General features: G+C 47.4%; 1 protein-coding gene across 4 annotated transcripts; it reads left to right on the top strand.

Moving 5' to 3' along the window:
• Nucleotides 1-2794: 2794 nt before the first annotated feature.
• CIZ1 (CDKN1A interacting zinc finger protein 1) lies at nucleotides 2795-22259 on the top strand. Of its 4 annotated transcripts, XM_077284387.1 has the most exons (17): nucleotides 2873-2996; nucleotides 4025-4102; nucleotides 4876-5030; nucleotides 5102-5229; nucleotides 5717-5883; nucleotides 12450-12594; nucleotides 13561-13627; nucleotides 14160-14200; nucleotides 14310-14371; nucleotides 14449-14619; nucleotides 14702-14835; nucleotides 15934-16018; nucleotides 16591-16704; nucleotides 16801-16953; nucleotides 17917-17977; nucleotides 18302-18423; nucleotides 19726-22259. In XM_077284387.1, exons 3-17 carry the CDS (start codon nucleotides 4891-4893, stop codon nucleotides 20086-20088), a joined length of 1953 nt encoding a protein of 650 aa, XP_077140502.1. In that variant the 5' UTR covers nucleotides 2873-2996; nucleotides 4025-4102; nucleotides 4876-4890; the 3' UTR covers nucleotides 20089-22259. The 4 variants fall into 4 exon arrangements, with proteins under 4 accessions (XP_077140503.1, XP_077140501.1, XP_077140502.1 ...); XM_077284386.1 differs by lacking the exon at nucleotides 4025-4102 and having other exon boundaries at nucleotides 2803-2996; XM_077284389.1 differs by lacking the exon at nucleotides 18302-18423.
• Nucleotides 22260-23071: the final 812 nt, after the last annotated feature.

Below are 23071 nucleotides of genomic sequence, written 5' to 3'. Positions count from 1 at the left end.
CACTAACACGCTGGTCCTCCCTTAACCAGTTCCCAAGGGAGACCACACAGTTCATAGAACTTCACAAGCACTACCGGCCTGTACGATACCTGACGGGAGCTCCGGCTCCACCTGCTGACTCCTCGCCAGTCCACACCTCCGGGTAAGCTGCCTTACAGGTATCACCAACTTGCCTGGCCGGCACACACTAGTCAGTCCAGACCTCACCGAAGGACTCCAGCTTCCCCAGACTCCGTTAACACTCTTCTGGGTAAGCTGCCTAACAGGGATCCCCAACTTGCCTGTCCGGCATACAGTAGTCAGTCCAGACCTCACCGAAGGACTCCAGCTTCCCCAGTTCCACTGTGCACTGCTCCGGGATCCGGTCCTCCTACTAGGACCTCCCACGCCAGCAGGTGCTTTCCAGGAAGCCTCCTCTCAGGCTTCCAACACAGGAACACACCGAGCCCTCAGGAACTCCCTCAGGGATTTTGCACTTGGACCCTTCAGGTCCAAACACTGGAACCACACAGGAACATGTGACCCACACTCTGGTCACGTTATGTACCTGTAACCACACCCACAGTAATGGATCACATGGACTGGTCACGTGATCCTGACATCACTGCAGGTCAATTCTCACGGCCTCAATACAACTCCGTGCAGATCCCGGGGAGACCATGCAGCGCCCCCTACCTGTTACAGGGGTTACTGCATCACATATATCACACCCCCACTTCTGGGAGGAGAATACATGGAGGATAGATGCCGCTGGCCTCCACATCTGGGAGTAGAATGCATGTAGGGTGGCTGCCGCTGGCTCCAACATCTGGGAGGAGAATACAAGGGGGATGAGTGCCATTGGCCCCCACATCTGGGCAGAGAATATATGGAGGATGGCTGCCGCTAGCCCCCACATCTGGATAGAGAATATATAGAGGGAGGCAGCGCCTGGCTCTCACATCTGGGTGGAGAATACATGGAGGTTGGCTGCTGCTGGCCCCCACATCTGGGTCGGGAATACATTGAGGGTGGCTGCTTCTGGCCCTCACATCTGGGAGGGGAATACGTGGAGGGTGACAGCCGTGGCCCCCACATCTGAGCAGAGAATACATGGAGGGTGGATTCCGCAGGCCCCCACATCTAGGTGAAGGCATGGACGGTGGCTGCCGCTGGCCCCCACATCTCAGTGGAGAATACATGGGAGGTGTCTGCAGCAGCCCCAACATCTGGGAGGAGAATACATGGAAAGAGGATGCCACTAGCCCCCACATCTGGTGGGAGAATCCTGTCCATGTAGGGTGGCTGCCACTGGCTCCAACATCTGGAAGGAGAATACATGGAGGGTGCTGCACATCTGGGTTAAGAATACATGGGTTTGGATGCCGATGGCACCCACTTCTGGGAAAATACATGGAGGGTGGGTGCCACTGGCCTCCACATTTGGGAAAATACTTGCACAATGGATGCCGCTGGCCCTTATATCTGGTAGAATACATGGGGGGTGGCCACCGCTGGTCCCCACATCTGGGAGAATACATGGGGGGTGGATGCCACTGACCCCCGCATCTGCGAGGAGAATACATGGAGGGTGGATGCCTCTGACTTCCATATCTGGGAGCAGAATATATGGGGGGTGCCCGCCACTGACCCCCACAGCTGGGAGAATATAGAATATATGTGGGTGTATGCCGCTGGCCCCCACATCAGGGAGGAGAATATATGGGGGGTGAATGCCGCTGGCCCCCACATCTGGGAGGAGAATATATGGGGGGTGAATGCCGCTGGTCCCCACATCTGGGAGGAGAATATATGGGGGGTGGCTGCCGCTGAGCCCCCACATCTGGGAGAATATATGGGGGGAGAATGCCACTGACCCCTACATCTGGGAGGAGAGTATATGGGGGGTGGCAGCCACTGACCTCACAGCTGGGAGGAGAATATATGGGGGTGGATGCCACTGAGCCCCCACATCTGGGAGGAGAGTATATGGGGGGTGGCAGCCACTGACCCCCACATCTGGGAAAATATATGGGGGGTGGCAGCCACTGACCCCTACATCTGGGAGGAGAGTATATGGGGGGTGAATGCCGCTGACCCCTACATCTGGGAGGAGAGTATATGGGGGGTGGCAGCCACTGAGTCCCCACATCTGGGAGGAGAGTATATGGGGGTGGCAGCCACTGAGTCCCCACATCTGGGAGGAGAGTATATGGGGGGTGGCAGCCACTGAGTCCCCACATCTGGGAGGACAATATATGGGGGCTGGCTGCCATTTCTCGTCCATTTTCCAATCAGAAGTGACAACAGCAGCTGAGCACAGACCCAGGGGCAGACATATCATTGGTGCAACCTGTGCAATCGCACAGGGGCCCAAGAGGTAAGGGGGCCCATTTCCACCTCCAAAACAGGTGGAATTGTGCATTATGAAGAGCTAATGGATTGCAAAGAACCCATATATTGTTCTTGCTGAGGGGCCATTTTCTGTCTGTGTCCGCCAGTGCACAGACCCTCATTCTGTGGAGAGTGTAGGTCTCTGGGGAGAGCATTTTTAACCCCTCAATATCTGCTCTTTATAGAGGATGGAGCAGCACATTTTAGACCTTGTAGACTTATGAAGAATAGTGGGCGCTGGGACAAGACGCAGTAATGCAACAGAACGGAGACCTGGTAACCTTGGCAGGGCATGCTGGGAGTTGTAGTTTGGGGCTCACTGCCACAGACTATGGTGTATGACGGGGCACCACCTGGACCACATCATTAACCCTTTCTATTGATGAGACTCCATTTCTTTTTAACCCATTTGTGTCCTTGTGCTAGAATGCCAAATAAACAAGTGTGAACAGAGCTGCGCACGTCCGACCTCCGGCCGCCAGAGGGCGCGCTGCACAGTGGGGTATGGTCCGCGCCATTGTCTGCGCTGTGGTGCAGGAGAGGAGGAGGCCTGGGGCTGCGGGGAGGACCGGCTGTCCGGGGGAAGAGGAGCACTGCCGGGGATTAACGCTCAGCATTAGCCGGTAAGATGAGGGAGACTGCCCGCTCTGCAGCTCGTGTCAGTGGGGGCATCCAGGGTGGCACATGCAGGTGGCATAATGGCTGGATGTGATTGGTGGCATGTTACGTGTGGTGGGCACTGAGGAAGGCACATGATTCTTACATAAGGAGAGGTGGCCATTCAGGGGGGCACAAGCAGGCACCCCTCACCATGCAACGTGTGTGTGCCGCCCTCAGTGCCCACCTCGTGCGACATGCTGCATAATGAGGGGGTGGGGGCGTGAGAGGTCAGACGGGCACTGAGGGCGGCAGGCAGTGTCGGACTGGGGTGCCAAGGGCCCACCTGCATACAAATATTACACTGCCCTCGTTCACAAATTGACCTCTATCTCTATATAATAATAAACTAGGTAGTTTGATTAATGAATGATGAGATGCTGCTTTTTCTGTACAAAGTGTATTATGCCAAGTACTGCCCATACAGTGGGATTGGGGGCCCAGATCTGCACAGGGGCCCACCGGGAGATTCCCCTGTTACCCTATGGGCCAGTCCGAGCCTGGTGGCAGGCAATGCCAGTGGTTACATAAGGAGATGGCCTCTAGGGGTGGCACCTGCAGTCATCTCTCACCATGTACGTGCCACCCTAAATGCCCGCCTCGTGTAACGTCACATACAGAGGTTGTGCATTGCTGAAATCCTACATTGAATGGGTACGGAGTGTCAATATTGTATGTGCCACCCTCCGTGCCCATCTCACAGCATATCACATCATGAGGGTTGGATGAAGTGCCATGTAACAAGAGAAGGGCACTGTATGGCACCTACATTTTTTCATGGTGAGTAGTGTTTTTGTGTGCCGCCCTCTATGCCCATCTCATGTAATCTATTGCCACATCCACCTCTTATGGGATGTTACATGAGATGGTCATTGAGGGGTGGCACACACATATTAGATAAAGGGCATTGCGGGGGATGTCAGAATACTCTCCCCATGTGTCGCCCATGAGCATTGGCACTGCTCTGCCGTAAATTGGGCAATATATATTACAGGAGACAGGTCGGTAGCTGATGGCTGGCATGTAACAAGAGCTGGACGTTCATAATTCATGCCAGGCTGCTGCACTAGAGGTAGGAGGCTTACATGGAAGTGAAGTAATTGGCGTCTATGTTGCTGGACAGTAAGTAGGCACTTCTGTGAATATTGGGGTACTCTGCCCCCTCCATGTGAAGCCTTATATAGAGAATGACTAGGGGCGCCATTAAGTGCATCACTACCTTCCCCCGCAGTATTAATCAGATTTTTTTGGCATCGTTATTAAGTTGTCATTAATGCCCCCAGTAGTCTGTGGGTACATTTCATCACTCCCAACGAATAATTTACCCGCACTTTCCTCCAAGAAGTGATTTACCGCAGCAGCTTCCCTTAGTGACCACTTCTCGGAAGTTGTGGGCAAAACTGGCAGCTTCTTGGTTATCTGTCTCTGAGGAAGCAGTTTAAGAACCCAAAGACCTCCATTACTTTATAAGGTCCAATATGTGACTTTTCCAGAATCCTAAATGGTAATGTTGCCATACGTAGCTATTCATCTCCCTAAAGGAGTTCTCCCACCTTAAAGTGATGCCATAATGTAGACTAAATGATCTTAAGGTGCCAATTTCTAGGCTGCAGCGCTAGTGTGTGTCCACTGTACAGCGCCCCCCAATCTATGTAGGGGAACTGCAACATAGCCTGGTGCCATTCATTCTACAGCTGGGTGGTCGGGTTGCCGCTGTGCAGGAGTATATGAGTAGGAGGCTACAGGGTTGTGTCCATTTCCTTCTCAAGATCAGAGGGGGTCCCACCTCCAAGACTTTCGATCTCCCCATTGACGTAAAGGATCAGCTCTTCTCTGTTGTCTTAGGTCCTTTGCTTTAAGATGTTTAATAACCAGCAGCAGTTACAGCAGCTCATTCAGCTCCAGCACCTACTGCAGCAGCAGCAGCACACGGTGCAGCAGCCAGCGCACCATCCACAGAGCGCACAGCATCCGCTGCCCGTCCAGCATGCGGCGCCCAGGTAAGCATACCCTGCTGCCATTCACCGCCTGCCATATAATGCTTCTCCATACTAATACAGTCTTTGAACAGGCCAATGCCAAACCCGGTGCAGCACCAGCAACCGCAGCAGATGCTGAACCTGCAGGCTGCCAATCCTGCCAGACTTCTCAATACTCACCCCATGATACAGCGCGCTCTGCTGATGCAGCAGATGCAAGGTAAGCTTCCTATTCATGCCCATTACTAAGGGATGACATGTGCCCTTTCTCCGTTCTTTCCATATCTGTATGTAGATTGCATTATTGTTATTTTATTTGTGATGGTCCGATCCCCTCCATGTTCAGTATTCCTAGAATTAGGACAGTGACCTACATATGAGAACACAAGGAGGGTGTAAGCCATCGCCTAGATTATAATCGCTCATTAAACCTGGATGGTGTTTATTTTTTCATACGGTTTTAATTTTCTTTGCATGATTATGAACTGCTGTTAAGAGGATTCCAGAGGTAAGATGGGGGATAACTTGCTGACCGTGGGGACCCCCCAGGAATGGGGCACTGTAGAGCCCTGTCTAGAGTGGGTTGGTGGTGTACATGCCCGGTCTCACTCCAAGCAGAGCACCTATCATTGCAATCCTGCCTGTGATAAGAGAGTTCCTGCAATACAACAATTATTATATCTGAAGATTTGTCAATTGTTTTGTAGGTAACCTACGTGGTCTCAGCATGGTGGCACCGCCGCCGATGCCTCCATTCTTTACCGCAGCTGCAAGGCACTCAATCCTGGGTATTCCTCCAATGGGTGTAACGGTGAAGGCTCCGAGCATGACGTTCCCGCACATGCCTTTTCAGCAGCCGCGTGTTTATCACAAGGTGAGCCTAACCTTCTATCTGCAGCCACGTAGACTTGTGTTACGTGACGTTCAGGTCCATGATGATTTGCAGTAAAAGCATAGTACATATGTTCATCTGATGGCTATTCCGAACGCCTGCCACCCACCCTCACACTCGTACAAGTTCAGTCAATCAAGTTTTCAGAGAGAAGAGTGGAGTATTTTCTTGCTCGCCACCGTTATCGATGAGTTATCTCTCTGCAGCATCAGAAAGAACAAGTGGTGAAATACAACATTCCCACCCTTTGTTTATCTCTTGAAGTAATCTGTTGGGAGAGCGTCTGCAGACCACAGTACACATTAGATGGCCAGTATAGGTATATATGTGTGTAGTGAAATATGTATAGGTTTATATGTGTAACCAGCAGTAGTTTAACATCTGTCCGGAGACTGCAGGTCTCTCAAACGTCATAACATATGTATCTTGAGAAGGCTGTCTACTGTCTCCAATCTCGCCAGGGGATCTGGCTGGGAACCAGGAAGAAGGGTAAACATTTCACACCTTCTAGCTCTTTTGAAGAGAGATGTCAATTACAGCCTGACACTATCTATCTCTGAGAACCTTTAGGCAAAGAGTGTTCAGAGGAAAATAATATATTCATTGGGGGAGCGGCCTTGGTCCAATCAAAAATAAGCAATTATAATATTAACCTGAGAGGCTTGTCTAGAAATGTGACCTCCAGAATAACTCTATAAATTAGGCTTGTACGTGTACAAAGTTGTTCACAGATTGTGGGCAGCCAAGCTGATGTGATCCAGTTCATCCATTCCCCCCTCAGGGAGCAGAAAGCAGACTACAAAGTTAGCTATTTCTGTAAGTTTTCTCCTGTTTATTTTTATAACTGTTTTGCATATTTGTGTGTCTTTTTATTACCATATTTTTATACCTTTTTCTTTATTGTAAGCACTGTACCTTTTTGTATTAAAGCATAAAACTTAACAAGTTGAACCTTGTATGTTCTAAAGAATCCATAGCCTTAAACTGTATGATCCGTATGAGTGGTAGACAGTAGTAGTAATATTTCCGGGACTCATCGCCCGTGTATTCGGTGAGTGGTAGCAGCATGTATGAGCGGGTGTGTGGCCTGGTTCGGTGTGTGACTTATGCTCCCATTACAGCATAGCACAGAGGTTGAATGCTGGACTGAGAGAGGGGGAGATAGATTAACCCTTGCAGGCGCAACCCCAAGTCGCGTGCTGAGAGCGGGTACGTGACAAATTGGTGGCAGAGCGGTGGGATCCGTGACAAATTGGTGGCCAGCGGTGGGATAGAATTATTTCTATTAGAGCATGGTTTAAGCAATTATTCCCTGTACTAAAGAATTGGTATCCTTGCAAGGCGACTACTAGTTCTACAAGGTTCAACTCAGTGCTTACTTAGACATACTTGCAAACAGTTTCCCTTCCCCGTTTTTCTTTATCTTTTATTTGGCAAAGGCTGTTCATCAATATGGCAGCCCAGTACAAGAAGCAGAGCAAAGAGGCTCTGACCGACCTCTGTAAGCAGAGGGGAATAGAGACGGCCGGCAAATCCAAGGAACTGATGATACGTGCCTTGGTCGAGCAGGACATAGAGCAAATTACTGGAACGTCTGGGCAAGGAGAGAGTTCATCTCAGAGAGATCCAGCAATGCCAGCTCTTGCACCGGAGATGCTTGATGGAAGTGCCAGTGCTGAGGAGCCTATGGACTGTACTTTACAAATGGACTTACAACGGCTGGGAACAATTGATCCCAATCTGCGCATGCAGCTTATTCTACAGTACCGACAGGCTGCAGAACGCCGGGGGGAGAGAGCTTTCCAGCTTCGGATGGCTCAAACAGAGAGGGGTATCAGTCCTCAGCTAACCACCTCCCAGGACATAAATCCAAGGAGACCACGTGTGGAAAACTTCCCTGTGATGGAGCAGGATACGGACTTGGATACTTTCCTTCGGGGGTTTGAAAAAACCTGCAGGCAATACCATCTACCCCGTGAGCAGTGGGCGCAGTATCTAACCCCAGGGTTGAGAGGCAAAGCCCTGGAAGTTTTTGCTGGCCTCCCACCAGACCTAGATGGGAACTATGAGGCCATAAAAGAGGCCCTGATCAGGAAATACAACCTAAGCCCAGAAGTGTATCGGAGAAAGTTCCGGAACCTACAACCAGGGCCTGGCAGTAACACTAGGCCAGGGCCTTCAGGCTGACAGTCAGAGCTTCCAGGACAGATGTCAGTATGGAGGGGCTCAGATGTCTTGCACGCCAGCCCCCTGCTGCTTCTGACAAAGAGAGAGCATAGTCGGACAAGGGCAGACTGTATAAAGAGACACTCCCTACAGATACTACAGAACCTTGGGGCTGTGAAAAGCGGCTGGTTGTTCCTTATCCATTTAGGGAACTATTATTGAGAATTGCTCATGAAATTCCTCTGGCCGGACACCTTGGAATACAAAAGACTAAAGCTCGCCTGACACATAACTTCTATGGGCCCAAGATGGGGACAGATATTGGCAATTACTGTTGATCATGTGTAGTTTGTCAGAGAGTTGGAAAGTCCGGGAATATACAGAAAGCTCCATTGATACCACTGCCTGTGATCGATGAGCCTTTCCAGCGAGTGGCTGTGGATTTCATAGGGCCACTTGCAATGCCTAGCAGTTCTGGCAAAAAGTACATCCGAACAGTGGTGGACTATGCTACAGGATACCCGGAAGCTGTGGCACTGTCCTCCATCCGAGCAGACAAAGTGGCCGATGCTTTACTGACTGTTCTCTCGTGTGGGTTTCCCCAGGGAAATGTTAACCGATCAGGGAACCCAGTTCATGTCCGATCTGATGAAAAAGCCTCTGTGAAAGAATACAAGTACAGCATTTTGTGGCTGGTGCCTATCATCCCCAAACCAACGGACTCTGCGAGCGTTTTAACGAAACATTAAAGCAAATGCTCAAAATGCTGGTGGAGACTGAAGGGAGAGACTGGGAGCGGTACCTCTCCCATCTGCTGTTTGCCTACAGAGAGGTACTCCAGGCGTCTACAGGATTCTCCTCCTTTGAACTGGTTTATGGGAGGAGGGTCAGGGGGTCACTTGATTTGATTAAGGACTGTTGGGAGGACGACCCCAGAACTACTGGAGTCTCAGTGGTCGAATATGTACTGCAGCTCAGAGAAAGAATGCAAAAACTGAGCAACCTGGCCTATGAGAATGTGACCAAGGCCCAAATCAACCAGAAGGTCTGGTACGACCGTAATGCCAGACTTGAGGGCCTATGAGGAGGGGCAGAAGGTTTGGGTGTTGGTCCCTATGTTACAGAATAAATTACAGGCCACATGGGAGGGACCATACACTGTACACAAACGGCTAAATGATGTTAATTATGTGGTGACACTAGATGAGCATACAAAGCGTCAGAAAGTATTTCATGTGAATATGCTGAAGGCTCATCATGACAGGGAGACCTGTGTCTTACCTGTCTGTAGCATGCCTGAAGAGGGGGAGGCTGATCTGTTACTAGATGTGGGGGCTGGGACTCAGTACATAGAGTTCCTGGAGTCAGCAGAGTTTAACCCTGAGCTGTCCCACAGTCAGAGGACTGAGCTGATGGGGGTGCTCAGCGTGTTCACCGAAGTCTTCACAGGGAAGCCTGGGAGGACACGCTTAGCAGCTCACCATGTGGACACTGGTACTAACCCCCCAGTACGGCAGTCTGCATACCGGGTGTCAGTAGAAGTGACGGCACACATGAGGGAACAGGTAGATGAGATGCTGAACCTCAAGGTAATACAAAAATCCCAGAGTGCCTGGGCCTCGCCTGTGGTTCTTGTCCCAAAAAAGGACTGTACTACCCGGTTCTGTGTAGACTACAGGAAATTAAATGTACTGACTACATGTGAGGTCTACCCCATGCCGAGGATCGACGAGCTGTTAGAGCAGCTAGCTAAAGCATCGTACCGCACCATCATGGACCTAAGTAGGGGATATTGGCAGATACCCCTGACCCGAGAAGTGGCTTATGCCACCATTGAGAAGGAATGTTTGGCAATTGTCTGGGCTCTGCAGAAGCTGCAACCATACCTCTATGGGCGCAACTTCACCGTGGTAACAGATCATAACCAATTGAGTTGGCTCAACAGAGTAGTTGGGGACAACGGGAAATTGCTTAGATGGAGTTTGATACTTCAGCAATATGATTTCACAATTCAGCACAAGTAGGGAGTTGATCATGGCAATGCTGATGGCCTATCTCGCCAAGGTGGGGCGGAACCATATACGTACTCGGGAGCTGACCTGTAAATCAACCCCCATGCACGTTCATAAGGAGGGAGGTGTAGTGAAATATGTATAGGTTTATATGTGTAACCAGCAGTAGTTTAACATCTGTCTGGAGACTGCAGGTCTCACAAAGGTCACAACATATGTATCTTGAGAAGGCAGTCTACTGTCTCCAATCTCGCCAGGGGGTCTGGCTGGGAACCAGGAAGAAGGGGAAACTTTTCACACCTTCTAGCTCTTTTGAAGAGAGATGTCAATTACAGCCTGAGACTATCTATCTCTGAGAACCTTTAGGCAAAGAGTGTTCAGAGGAAAATAATATATTCATTGGGGGAGCGGCCGTAGTCCAATCAAAAACAAGCAATTATAATATTAATCTGAGAGGCTGGTCTAGAAATTTGACCTCCAAAGTAACTCTATAAATTAGGCTTGTACGCGTACAAAGTTGTTCACAGATTGAGGGCAGCCAAGCTGATGTGATCCAGTCCATCCATTCCCCCCTCAGGGAGCAGAAAGCAGACTACAAAGTTAGCTATTTCTGTAAGTTTTCTCCTGTTGATTTTTATAACTGTTTTGCATATTTGTGTATTTATTACCATATTTTTATACCTTTTTCTTTATTGTCTTTATTGTAAGCACTGTACCTTTTTGTATTAAAGCATAAAACTTTAACAAGTTGAACCTTGTATGTTCTAAAGAATCCATAGCCTTAAACTGTGTGAGCCTTATGATTGGCAGTGGTAGTAATATTTCTGAGACTCATCGCCCGTGTGTTCGGTGAGTGGTGGCAAAGTGTATGAGCGGGTGTGTGGCCTGGGTCGGTATGTGATTTATGCTCCCATTACAGCATAGGACAGAGGTTAAATGCTGGACTGAGAGAGGGGAGATAGATTAACCCTTGCAGAAGCAACCCCAAGTCACGTGCTGAGGGCAGGTACGTGACAAATTGGTGGCAGCACGGTGGGATCCGTGACAATGGGTATAGTGTGTTAGACTACCTGAACCTAAATTCTTTATGTAGTGTTAAAATACAAGATTTTGGATGCCAGCAGATGCATTGATGGAATATTAACAACTAGCACACTCCAATGGATGTGATGCAAAAGGGGTTTAATATACATACAGTAGTCACAAACGTTTTGGTCTGTAATGGACCTTCATCAGTGTGCTACAGAAAAAAATTATATAAATGTGCATAAACAAATAAATAAAAACAGAAAATAAATAACAAAAGTATATACATCAAAGAGAAAAGGTCATGAATGATATTGAGAAGACAACCGTCCCATCCCCGTACACCTTGCCTCCCACAGCGATCGTGGTCCTTAAGACCCCTCTTTATGCACCCATTTTTATGAACCTACTTATGTCTATATATACTCCTGTATACGTCTGTTGAGCGTATAGGTGTTGTTGGTAGTACTAGACGGTTGTCTTCTCAATATCATTCATGACCTTTTCTCTTTGATGTATATACTTTTGTTATTTATTTTCTGTTTTTATTTAATTGTTTATGCACATTTATATTATTTTTTTCTGTAGCACACTGATGAAGGTCCATTACAGACCGAAACGTTTGTGACTACTGTATGTATATTAAACAAACCCCTTTTGCATCACATCCATTGGAGTGTGCTAGTTGTTAATATTCCACCTATTAAGGTTTGGGAACCTATATCTATGCACCTCCCCCACCTTTTGAGGCTGTGCTGAACATTTTCTATACCAGCAGATGCATTGATGACATAGCTATAGGATGAGGTTAATTAGATCCAGGGTGTGAGACATCCTCACCGATCGGCTGTGGCCAGATGTAAACACATGGTGCAGAGTGTAGATGCATTCAGTGTGTAGTGGCCTCTGCTGGGTACTGCAGAACAGCTCCGTACCATGTGATTACATCCAGCCACTGCCAGAGCTGCTTTCAGTTGATTTCTGGGAGTGCCGGGTGTTGGATACCATATTGCTTACCTATCTTATGGGGAAGTCGTCAGTGTGGGCAGTCCCTTTAAACTTTGCAATAAGACCATGCACAGTAAGCACCCCCTAGTGGTGGCTGCAGGTAGCCAGAATTTTGTAATTCGGTGTACTGATGGGATTTGGCACAATGTAGCAGAAAAACAAAGCCGTGTTATAGAATGACTTCACACACAAACGTCGGACCTGTTTGGAAGAATAAGTTTGACGTGAGATGACTGCCCATACGTTCTGTCAAACAGATGAATTTGACCCTATTAAACCATAACATTTATATTCTATCATGTACAAATATACAAATTCAAATTGTTCTTATTGTAGGATCACTACAAGAATACTGATGCCAAGAGGGATGGTGATCATAGCTCAGCTGCGCCAGGCAAATACTCCAGTGATCCAAACACTGAGAGGGGCAACGTGGAACTCCCACCAACTGCGTCAGAAGCAGATGATAGTCTGAACTCGGGTCAGTGAGTAGGCACAATACTGGCCGCCTCTGAGAAAGAGACTGGTGTGTTCATGGATCCTGGGAGTCATTTCATGCAGATCTAGTGGAGAGGTTGTACTTCTGAGATCTAAGAATTTCCAAGACATCCAACTTGTTCTCCATGAGTTATAGCAAACTAAGGGTTGGTAACATTTGGTCAGGCTGTCTATGGGGGTCCCTATGGTTTACCCACCACAGCATCGTCCCTGGTACTACAGATGTGCCCTGCTCAGGAGACGAAGTATACTTAGCATGGGTTTAGACTATTGTGTTTCATGGTATCCATACGAACCACAATGCCTGGACTGACCTCGGGTCTCCTGACCCTTATATGCAGCCTCATACATGCCTTTGTGGCAAATTAGGTCAGGAGACCTGCAGTCGGTTCTGGCATTGGGGTCCATATACAACCGTCTAAACCCGGTGTTGCTGTATAACCTTAATATGTAATAGTTTATGCTCGTTACCATACAAGGAGGATGTGTACCAGCTCGGCATATGCCAAATGAACACTTCTTGGCATACCTTGCCTGAATGGGGCTATGGATATCTTCAGTATATACAAGGTATCTGGAGCTTTTCTAACGCACATGCCCAACAATAGGGCCTGATCTAGTTGGATCCTATCACTCATTTAACACAATTCTGCTCCTGCTTTAAAGGTATATAACAGTTTTTTTTTTTGTTTTTTTTTAAAGTTAATTGAAATGAGACTGTGCTCATACTTGGCCTAAGGGCTATGCACACACAGTACTCCCTGCAGCTATCATTAGTGCAGAACCTTATACAGTTTGTGCTCATCATAATAAACTTTTAGACAAATCCTTAGAACCCCAATTATTGTACGGAGGACTTGGCGTTATTGGTCCTTTTAGGCTGAGAAGCCGTGACTGTACATTACTTCTGTTGGGGGGCTAACGTTCTTCTTTTGGCTTGTGACTGCAGACAATGAAAATCTAACTGAAGGCAGCAATACCGACACACTTGAACCTGCAGCCAAGAGAGCAAGGAGGTAATGCCAAAGAAGCTGACAACCTGATGTAACAGCACCCTCCTCCCTGTCTCGTCTCCTCCGTGGTTCTGGTATATGTGTGCATATCTATTGTGCCCTGGTCTCTGCAGTATCTTGTACATATTAGTTCACTGTCCACGCAAAGCTTTTGGCTTTGCCACCCTCTAAAGATTGCCCTGGTGCTGATAATCAGTGGGACATGTTTATAGCATATTCCTATCTCTGTGATTCCGTATTTCTCGGATGCGTCCACCGATTTCTGGATGGCACGATGTTGCAGAATTGAAAGCACTTGGTGGCTGAACATGGCCACAGACTATGGGAGGGTTGTACAGAGCCAGATTCCAGTAGTGTACAGTAGACATCCAGAGATGGAGACCAGTTCTGATCATGGAATAGACGTGTATTCACTGTAAGTGCAGATTCTGCAGAACAATGGCCATCCTTCATAAAACGTGTGATTCTGCATTTATACAATGTATAATTGTCTATAATATGAGGGCTGATCACGGTGTGTCTGTTCTCCTGACAGCTCTGAGACTGGTACAGATGAGGCGGGCTTCGCTGAAGAAGGTAACGCTACACAATCTGCACGTCATGGGGGGATTTCTACCGGGCTACTGGTTCCCATGTTTGTGTGATTTGTCTCTGACAGATCCACATTGGGGTTGTCTTGTTACAGAGGCAGCAGCGGATGCAGATGATGTTGCTGAGGAGCGCAGTGTGCAGTCACAGTCTGCAAAGGTTGGTGCAGCGGGTAATTGAAGGTGTCACGTGCGTCTTTCATGTCTGATGTTAAGTTGCAATTTCCTCCTGACCAGGGTATAAGTGGTGGCCGTGCTTTGAAAGTGACCATCCAGGTACGCAGTGAGAGTCGCACCACAGCTCTGCAGCCGGCATGTGCCGAGAAGGGCCGTACAGCTGACAGCTCGACGCTCAGCGGACCGAGGTTCTGCTGTTATATTTGCAAAACAAACTACCACAGCCTGCAGGTACAAGCTCATCCTGATAATGTGACACGGCAGTCATGTCCTGGCCACTAGTGTTCCACTGGTAAACTTATACCCGTTTCAGAATTTCCAGTCTCATCTGGTGACTGCACAACATCATAAAAAGATCCAGGAGATCCAGCATGTCAGCAACGCCTGCCTGGTCACACTACTGCCCACTGCAAAGGATGGTCAGGGCGACATGGGGAGCAGAGATGGGTAAGTGGCGCTGGGTTATTCTGCCAGTTTTACATGATACTGATCAGATCTCTGTGGAAAACCTTGCATCCCAGCAGTGTGTGGTGGGTTGTACCCTGTCTTTTGGGATAGGACCCACACTGTCTGCCTGCTGCCCACGGCCCAGACCGTAATCAGTGGTGGGGGCAATGGTTGCAAATTATTTCTGCAAAACCGTGTGCACTGCAGTTTCTTGGGGGATTGCTGGATCCTGTGGTCTTAGTTCGGAGAGCCACAATAACATATTTGCCCTCCAGATTTCCACAGTGATGGCTTCTGATTACTGAGGATTTCAGCTGGACCTACTTTGGCGATCACCTAGCGGTAGGGCCAGATGGTGTAGCATCTGATGTTCTGCCTACCCACAGCTGGCCAATGGTCGCTGTGAAATGCAATCATCCAGCAATTGGCCAGAAGTGGGCAGAGTTTTGTCTGGCCCTAACCTAATAATTAGAAAGTCTCTTAAAGGGAACCTGTCAGCATTCTTAATACTTCCCAACTGATCTAATCTGTGTCAGGTGGGCTGCAAGTGAAGGGGGCTTGGCCTTGCTCTTCCAGGTCTCCGGTCAAGTCCTGTTGACATTTTGAGAGTCGAACCACCGATCTCTACATGTGTCACCCAGGGAATGACGGTGCCTGCATGAGATCTCCAGTTTTGCAGGCAGATCTCTCAGAGGAGTGATAGGAGAGAGCCCAGAGCCCTGTAGGTACGGGGCTAGCCCCTCACACATGTGGCTTATTTGACATAAAAAAATTAGAAAAGTGATTACAAGGGAATGGAATCAAGGATTGAAAAAGAAGTACAGATTGAATCCGCTTTACAGTGACCGAATGGCGATTAGGGAAAGTGTTGTCTGTGTGGGACGAAACCTTCAGTAATGTTTGTCTATTGTACATGATGGAATCCGTAAAAATCTGCCCTATTTATCCCAACTCTTATCTTTCATGGCTTAAAATTTGTCATTAGTGGTAACAGTAATGATTATAGAGACGACTGCGATATCATCCAAGACACAATGAGTGCAGAGCAATGCGATAGTCTGTTTCCATTAAAAATAAACATTATCTTTTCTCTTCCAGTAAGAAGCAGATGAGGTGGTGCAATGTCTGCCAGGTTCACTTCAGCTGTGACCTCATCAAACATCGCCGGACGCAGGAACACAAGGTATGTATGTAGGTTTGTGGGGTTATCGCACAGTGAACATCAGTCACTAGAACGAAGGTCCAAAGGGGTCTGAATGCTCCTAACGGGTCCATTTAGAACATGGAGGACTGCTGGGTTACGGCACAGATGTCTCAAACACACAGTATTGCTGAATGTACTGATATAAGGGGTCTCCTTCATGGAGACGGCCACAGATTTGCTGATCACTGGGGAAAGGAGCCTCTGGCCATATTTTTCATCAGCAGGGGCCAACATAGGGGGACTGTATTATGAAATACATGGATGGATTGGGACCACCTTAGTGGTATCTACTGATATGTAGCTGTTCTTCATTCTGGCTCCTAGAATAGGGTCTGTAAGATGTTTTTCTGTCCTAACACGGCCTAAAGAAAAGTGGTACGGGGGCTGTTTTGACAGCCATGAAAATGATGCAGCTACGTTGTCGTGGTCGACCAACCCTTGTGCAGCACCACTAATGGACCTGGGAAAGATTGTGTGATCTGAATGATGCTGTCATTCATACTGTATATTGGTACAGCGATCCATATTGAACAGGATTTCTCTGCTTTTAGATGGCTAAACGCTCCTTGAGACCATTCTGCACGGTCTGCAGTCGCCACTTCAAGACTCCTCGCAAGTTTGTGGAGCACATGAAGTCTCCTGAGCACAAGCAGAAGTCTCAAGAGGTAAAATGCACGTACTGCCATGTGCACAGCATTTTTTTCCTACATTATATGGTTATTGGTTTCCTAATTCCTTACTGTGGTCTTTTACATGTGAAGCTTCGTGAAAATGAAACATGGAGTCCAGAAGACTCTGAGGAACTGATCACAGTGGACGCCGTAGGTTGTTTTGAGGAGGATGAGGATGATGGTGATGATGATGAAGAGGGCATCAGCATTGATGACATTTCTGAGGACACAGAATGTCTATTGGTAAAAAGAATGGAAATCTCCTCTTTAACAGAAATGTCCTTGTGTGGGACTCGCCAGCACAACCTTATTCCTTACTGTCGATATTTGGTTTGTCTAGTTTCCAACCTATTAAACTCTCCGCTTGCACCTGTTTTGGCATGATGGGCGTTGTAGTATCTAAACAGGAGAGAGGGAGCCATTTCTGTAGATTTAGCGTCATTCAAGAAGCCCATACAAAATAGATGAACTGGATGAATGACCATTTTATGTAAGGGAAGGGAGTCCTAACTTTCCCCTGACTGCAGATGTCAGGGATAAAGAAAGACCCGACTTTTTGAATCTGAACGTGCCTATTTTTTTATTTCCTTGTTATTGAGGGTGATCAGCCAATGCCAGGGGTATCTGGCAGCAGCTTAAGCTGAGGGGTTGGGAAGATTAGCTGTCGGTGCTGCAGGTACAAGTAGCCGTCCCCTTTACTAGACTAGCATTCAGTATTCTGACAATGGATGGCAATAATAATTCTGGACTATTTCTCCATGTAAAACTCTACCCCTGAGGTTAAAAAATTAAGTTGTGCCACATACTAATGTAATTCTGGGCAAACCCTCCACTAATAATAATAATAATAATCTTTATAGTTATAGAGCACTAACATATTCCGCAGCTCTTTACAGTTTGCACACATTATCATCGCTGTCCCCGATGGGGCTCACAATCTAGATTCCCTATCAGTATGTCTTTGGAATGTGGGAGGAAACCGGAGTGCCCGGAGGAAACCCACGCAAACACGGGGAGAACATACAAACTCCTATTACTATTACATCAAATGAGTTTCTGGTCATGTAAACTATGGGGGCATGAATCCCCTCTGATGTCCTGTGACCTATTGGGGTTTGGCTAAATATGGTCGTTGAAACGTTTCTTTTTGTGTTGCTATTAACCAATTTGAAGACGCGCATAGCTGAGCAAGCTGTTCTTTTACAGGAAAAGCAAGAGGATAATGTTTGCGATTATGAAGAAGAATACAAAGCAGACACGGCCTATGGTGAGTATCAGACCTTTTCCTGAGTGCAGGTGTCCCCGGGATCGGAGGGTCAGAGCGAGCGTTATCCAGGGAAGCGCTCCATTATACACATGGCTTCTTTCCCTATGCTTCCAGACAACGTCCTCCTACCGTCTTCTCTTGTTTCTCACTGTATCTTTCTTCTACTACTTTGCTCTTAATTCTGTGCATTGTTTGTTGTCTGTGACAACACCATTCATCCATCTTGTCATACCCCTGCTCCCTCCATCATGCTCTCTGCACTGTTCTCTATTTGTGTTTCCCCCTTTTGATATCCATTCTGTGATTTGCCCTCCCGTTTAACAGGCCTGGATTATATGGTCCCCGTCACGGGTCATCTCTGCAGGCTGTGTCACAAATTCTATCCTAGTGACTCTGCTGCTCGGCTCACACACTGCAAGTCCCTGGTGCATTTTCAGAACGTCCAGGTTAGACCCTTCTCCTGTTGCATGGCCTGCCTTCTGTCGTTTTGTTACGCCCGCTCTCTTGTCTTTGCTGTCACATGAACACCCTATCGAGTGTCCTTAGCTGTTGTTCTAGATCGCTGTGTTGTATGTCATCACATGGCTTTTCTGATCATCTTTCCTACGTCTCGTCCACCGTACAGAGCTCTACATCTGCCTCCTGAATTAATCGCTTTTACACAGTCGTCGGAGCATGCTGGGAACACAAAATACTCCCTCCATTGCACATAGGACTAGCAGCTGATAACTGTACAGATTAGTAATCTTTTTAGTCTTCTATTACCGGTTTAGGATGGATTCACACTTCCATGTGTCGTGATGCATGGACCGACCGTGGTCTCCTGACCTTGACCGTCTCATATTTGCTTATGAGCCGCTCGGATCGTGAGACCCGTGGCCACTTGGTGAATCCAGGACTGTGATACACGGACGTGTGAGGGCAGCATTAGACTTCCATATATAATTAAAGCTACAGTGATGTGCCGGATCTGTCACATGATGGGCCTGTATCATTTGTAATGGGATCCATTGGATTATGCCAAGCTCTGTATTGCTTTCATGGAGCTAAAATAGAACTGTTTCTTAAGATTTAATGTGACCATCTGGGAACAGAGCCTCATTTTACTTTCCCATGAGTACTGCCAGAGAATGTACCTATGCAAAGCTATCTGCTGAGATGAGGAGTCCTGACCTGAAAATTGCCATAAATGTAAGCGGTGATCCCTGAGACTCTGCAGAAATAATGGTATACTATGAAGAGATTGGAGCTTTTTTTTTATAAAGGGCTTGTAAGCGCTTGCTCTGAAACCTCTGCTTGTAGCATAGTACAGTGATGTTTGGACCACAAACCGTGAGCATTCTGCTACTATACAAGAGGAGACTGCCCCTTTAAGGGAACACTTTGGGCAATATACGCTGTCCTTTTTGACCAGTGTAAGACTAAAGGGGTGGAGAATGACGCGTGGATTTAAAAAGTGCCTAAAAGAGGATCTTTCTTTTAGAGTAAGTGCTGGTGGTCTGTTCATACAGACCACCTGTAGTTTCTTTGGGTGACCATGCCAGACACACCATTATGGGGTACTTTAACATTGTCCACCTGCCTATTAAGGATCTGTTTTGGCTCGGCCAAGCAAATAGAAAACTGTGCATTGGGGAATCTAAATGAATCTACTTTGTGTGGATATTTTTCTGTGTCTTTCCTGCAAGTCTAGTTTGTATTCTCCCCATGTTAATACCTTCCTAATTCATGCACCGCTTTGTTTCCAGAGATCCAAAGCAGAGAAAAAGAGCTGCGTGGCATTACAAGACAAGCTGTCCGTCCAAGAGGATGAAAGTGGAAATCTGGGCGAGGTGACACCTGCGGATAAGACAGACGAAGGCTCGGTCCCGCTGCTGCAAGATGGTGGCGTTAAAGCAAGTGTGCGTGGTGCCGTACATGGCAAGTGTGGCGACACCGAAGACTCGCTATCCGTCTTTGATGCAGTCATCGATACAAGGGAGGAAGATGCCAGCTTTCTGCTGGATCAAGAAATATTTCTCGACCAGAAGGAAGCCGAAGAGGAGAAAACGCGCTCTACCGACGAAACGTCATCGACCTCCAGACCGACCTCGCGCCGCAGAGTCAGATAATCCAATGCTGAAGTTCCTTCCTACTGGCTCCTGCGAGATGCAACAAATAAGTAGTTAAAGGACAGCTTAACCCCAAACCTTACATTTTTATATATGATGATAGGATTCACTGTATTGTTGTTTTTTTCCACTACAGCTTTGGTAAAAAGTCCAAATTTGATAGCTTTTTTTTTTTTTCTCCACAGCACATCCCATTTCTCACAGTCTAAGTTCAGACTGGTGTAGACATTATTCAAAAGAGCAAAACTACTGATTGCATGTCAGCTAACGTCCCTCCGGTTTATGCTCCTGCGTGAGTCCACTAGTGTCTACAGAGCAGCACAACCTAGGATTTTGCAAGTGCGTCTTAACTTTAGGTTTCTGCATTGCCCTCGGATGAGGATAGAGGGGCTTCTGTGTGCCCTCGGATGAGGATAGAGGGGCTTCTGTGTGCCCACGGATGAGGATAGAGGGGCTTCTGTGTGCCCTCGGATGAGGATAGAGGGGCTTCTGTGTGCCCTAGGATGAGGATAGAGGGGCTTGTGTGCCCTAGAATGAGGATAGAGGGGCTTCTGTGTGCCCTCGGATGAGGATAGAGGGGCTTCTGTGTGCCCTCGGATGAGGATAGAGGGGCTTCTGTGTGCCCTCGGATGAGGATAGAGGGGCTTCTGTGTGCAGCCATGATGGGACAGAGCTCCGATCTGTCAGCACAGTCTAGTGATTGTGCTCCACATTAATGGCCGGGTTTGTGTGTTCTCCTATATAGCATGTGAGCTGTTAGGAGGTGACGTAGGATCAGAGGTATAGTACACCATGTAGACGTGTAGTCACCCTGGTTCTTTTATCATGGAAGCAGCAGCAGCATCTGCGTTTGGCAAGCAGTCAATGACTCCTTTAAAACCTTGTTTGACTATTAGGGATATGCATAAACAGCAATTACTTAACCCACTTGCAGGGTATTGCTAAAAATGGATGCAGTGGATGGCTGGTTTTGGCTGCGATTAGAGATGAGCAGATCGCTTGGCTCAACCCCTGGTCCAGGTCAGTGCTCTCTGCCCCTGGACAGAAGCTGTGTGAAGTTTCTTGCAGATTGGCTTATGATTCGCCAGGCTGGCACGTCGTTACCTGTGCCCCTCACAGATGATGTCCCTCCAGGCCATTGAATTATACGCCACCCTGGGGAACCGAAAAGCTAATGAATATATTGCAGCTCCTGACCTGGACCAAGGCCTGCAGGAAGCGACTAGCTCAATCTGTAACTGTGATATATAGATGACCTCTTCCTGCCGTGCTGATCCCAACTACTTAACCCCCTACGATGCTGCGATTAGAGCATCTAGGTAGTTTGAGGGAGGAATGCGCCAGAGAGCGCAAATGGGTGGCCTTGGTTATCAGAAAGAGAAAATTCTTACTATCCAAAATGTCAACTATATTGACCCCTTACAGACAGAATCTGATTAATACAGCGGAGAGTGATTTAAAGAAGAACCATAAAGTCCTATGATCGTGTATTCATCTTTGGTGCAGACTGATGTGTCCGCATGGTGACTGACAGCTGACGGATGGTTAGAATTGGGAGGCAGGGGGTGAAGAAACACGGCTCAATGATCAGACCACACAAGGTTTTGTTGTCTTACCATAGAGACAAAACAAGTCAGTCTGCACAGGAGCAGTAAGCGCAAAATGGTTGTTTTTTTTAAATCTGATTTTTGTTGAGATTCCAAATGGCTTTGAAAAATGTATTTATTTTTTTAAATTTCCAATGCTTTGGAGCAATGTAAGATTGGTCTCAGACGTTGCATAATAATCCGCTGTCAATCCTGAGGGATATTGCTTGCTGTTTAGGGCATCCTGTCTATGGGACACACAGCTGTAAAATCTGTGGCATCTGATAGAAAAAGTTGAGGGTGATCAGTCAGTCTAAAGATGGATATAGCTTATGTAATAGAATTCCCTGCCATACAGACAGCCACAAATCCGAGTGCTCCTCATCCGGCACAATAGACTCTGCAGAGGTGTGCGGTCACTGCTGCATCCGTTCACATGTCATGGTCCCGACTGTCATTGTATACTAGGGTAGGGTCCGGAAAATATAGACGGACGCAGAGTCAGACAATTCCACGTTCACCACCATCTCATTTGTTACCATTATATGACTTAGATTTCAATTAAAAGTGTGATGTTAACTTCTACCTCCTGTGTTATGTGGTTAATTCTCTTGCTAATGATTTTTATAACCTTACCTTGTTTGGGACCTACAAGAAAAACTACATGTCAAGACCACCGTCTATTATCCATTGAGGGAAACAGATATATATATATATATATATAAAAAAAATCTGTTCCTTATGACGCTGCAATGGAATTCATCACTTGTCAGCTGCCTATAGGGTAGAGGTCCCAGTGACAGCCGCTATAGTCACAGGACCCTTTAACAAAAAGACCATCCCATCAAGAAAACAGCTGTACATGCTATCGGAGCGTCTCCTAATGTGAATTGGGCTGGAGAATTCAGCAGCAGATGTTTGGGCTACGTTCATCATTCCCCTGTGGTGATCTGATAGCAGAGGATTACAGAAGCCCAAGCCTTGGCCTAATCGCTGCGAGTCAACACTTCTGCTGTATGAGAAGCATTTCTTGTCGGTGCCATTGGGGAAATACCGTGGGTTATAGCTTCTGCCACCAGGAATTGGACACTAGAGACATATTTTCACCTCATGCAGGCTGTGAAATGGTGTTCGCTTTGAGTCAGATATACGGGCTTTAAATTGGGGCGCGAGGGGTAATGTTTCTCCATGTGCAGAGCACCAAGCCAGCGTAAGGCTATGTGCACATGTTGTGGATTGGTGTGAATTTTTCCGCACTGTTTTTGCACAATCTGCAGGTAAAGCGCACTGCGGATTACCCGCGATTTTTGTGCATATTCCAGTTGCAGATTCCTATTGAGGAGCAGGTGTAAACCGCTGCGGAATCCGCACAAAGAATTGACATGCGGAAAATACAA

Source organism: Ranitomeya variabilis, chromosome 2 (genome assembly GCF_051348905.1).
Source record: "Ranitomeya variabilis isolate aRanVar5 chromosome 2, aRanVar5.hap1, whole genome shotgun sequence".
In the NCBI taxonomy this organism is placed as follows: Eukaryota; Metazoa; Chordata; class Amphibia; order Anura; family Dendrobatidae; genus Ranitomeya; species Ranitomeya variabilis.
The sequence above is the reverse complement of the archived record's forward strand: the minus strand, read 5'-3'. Positions and strand labels throughout refer to the sequence as shown.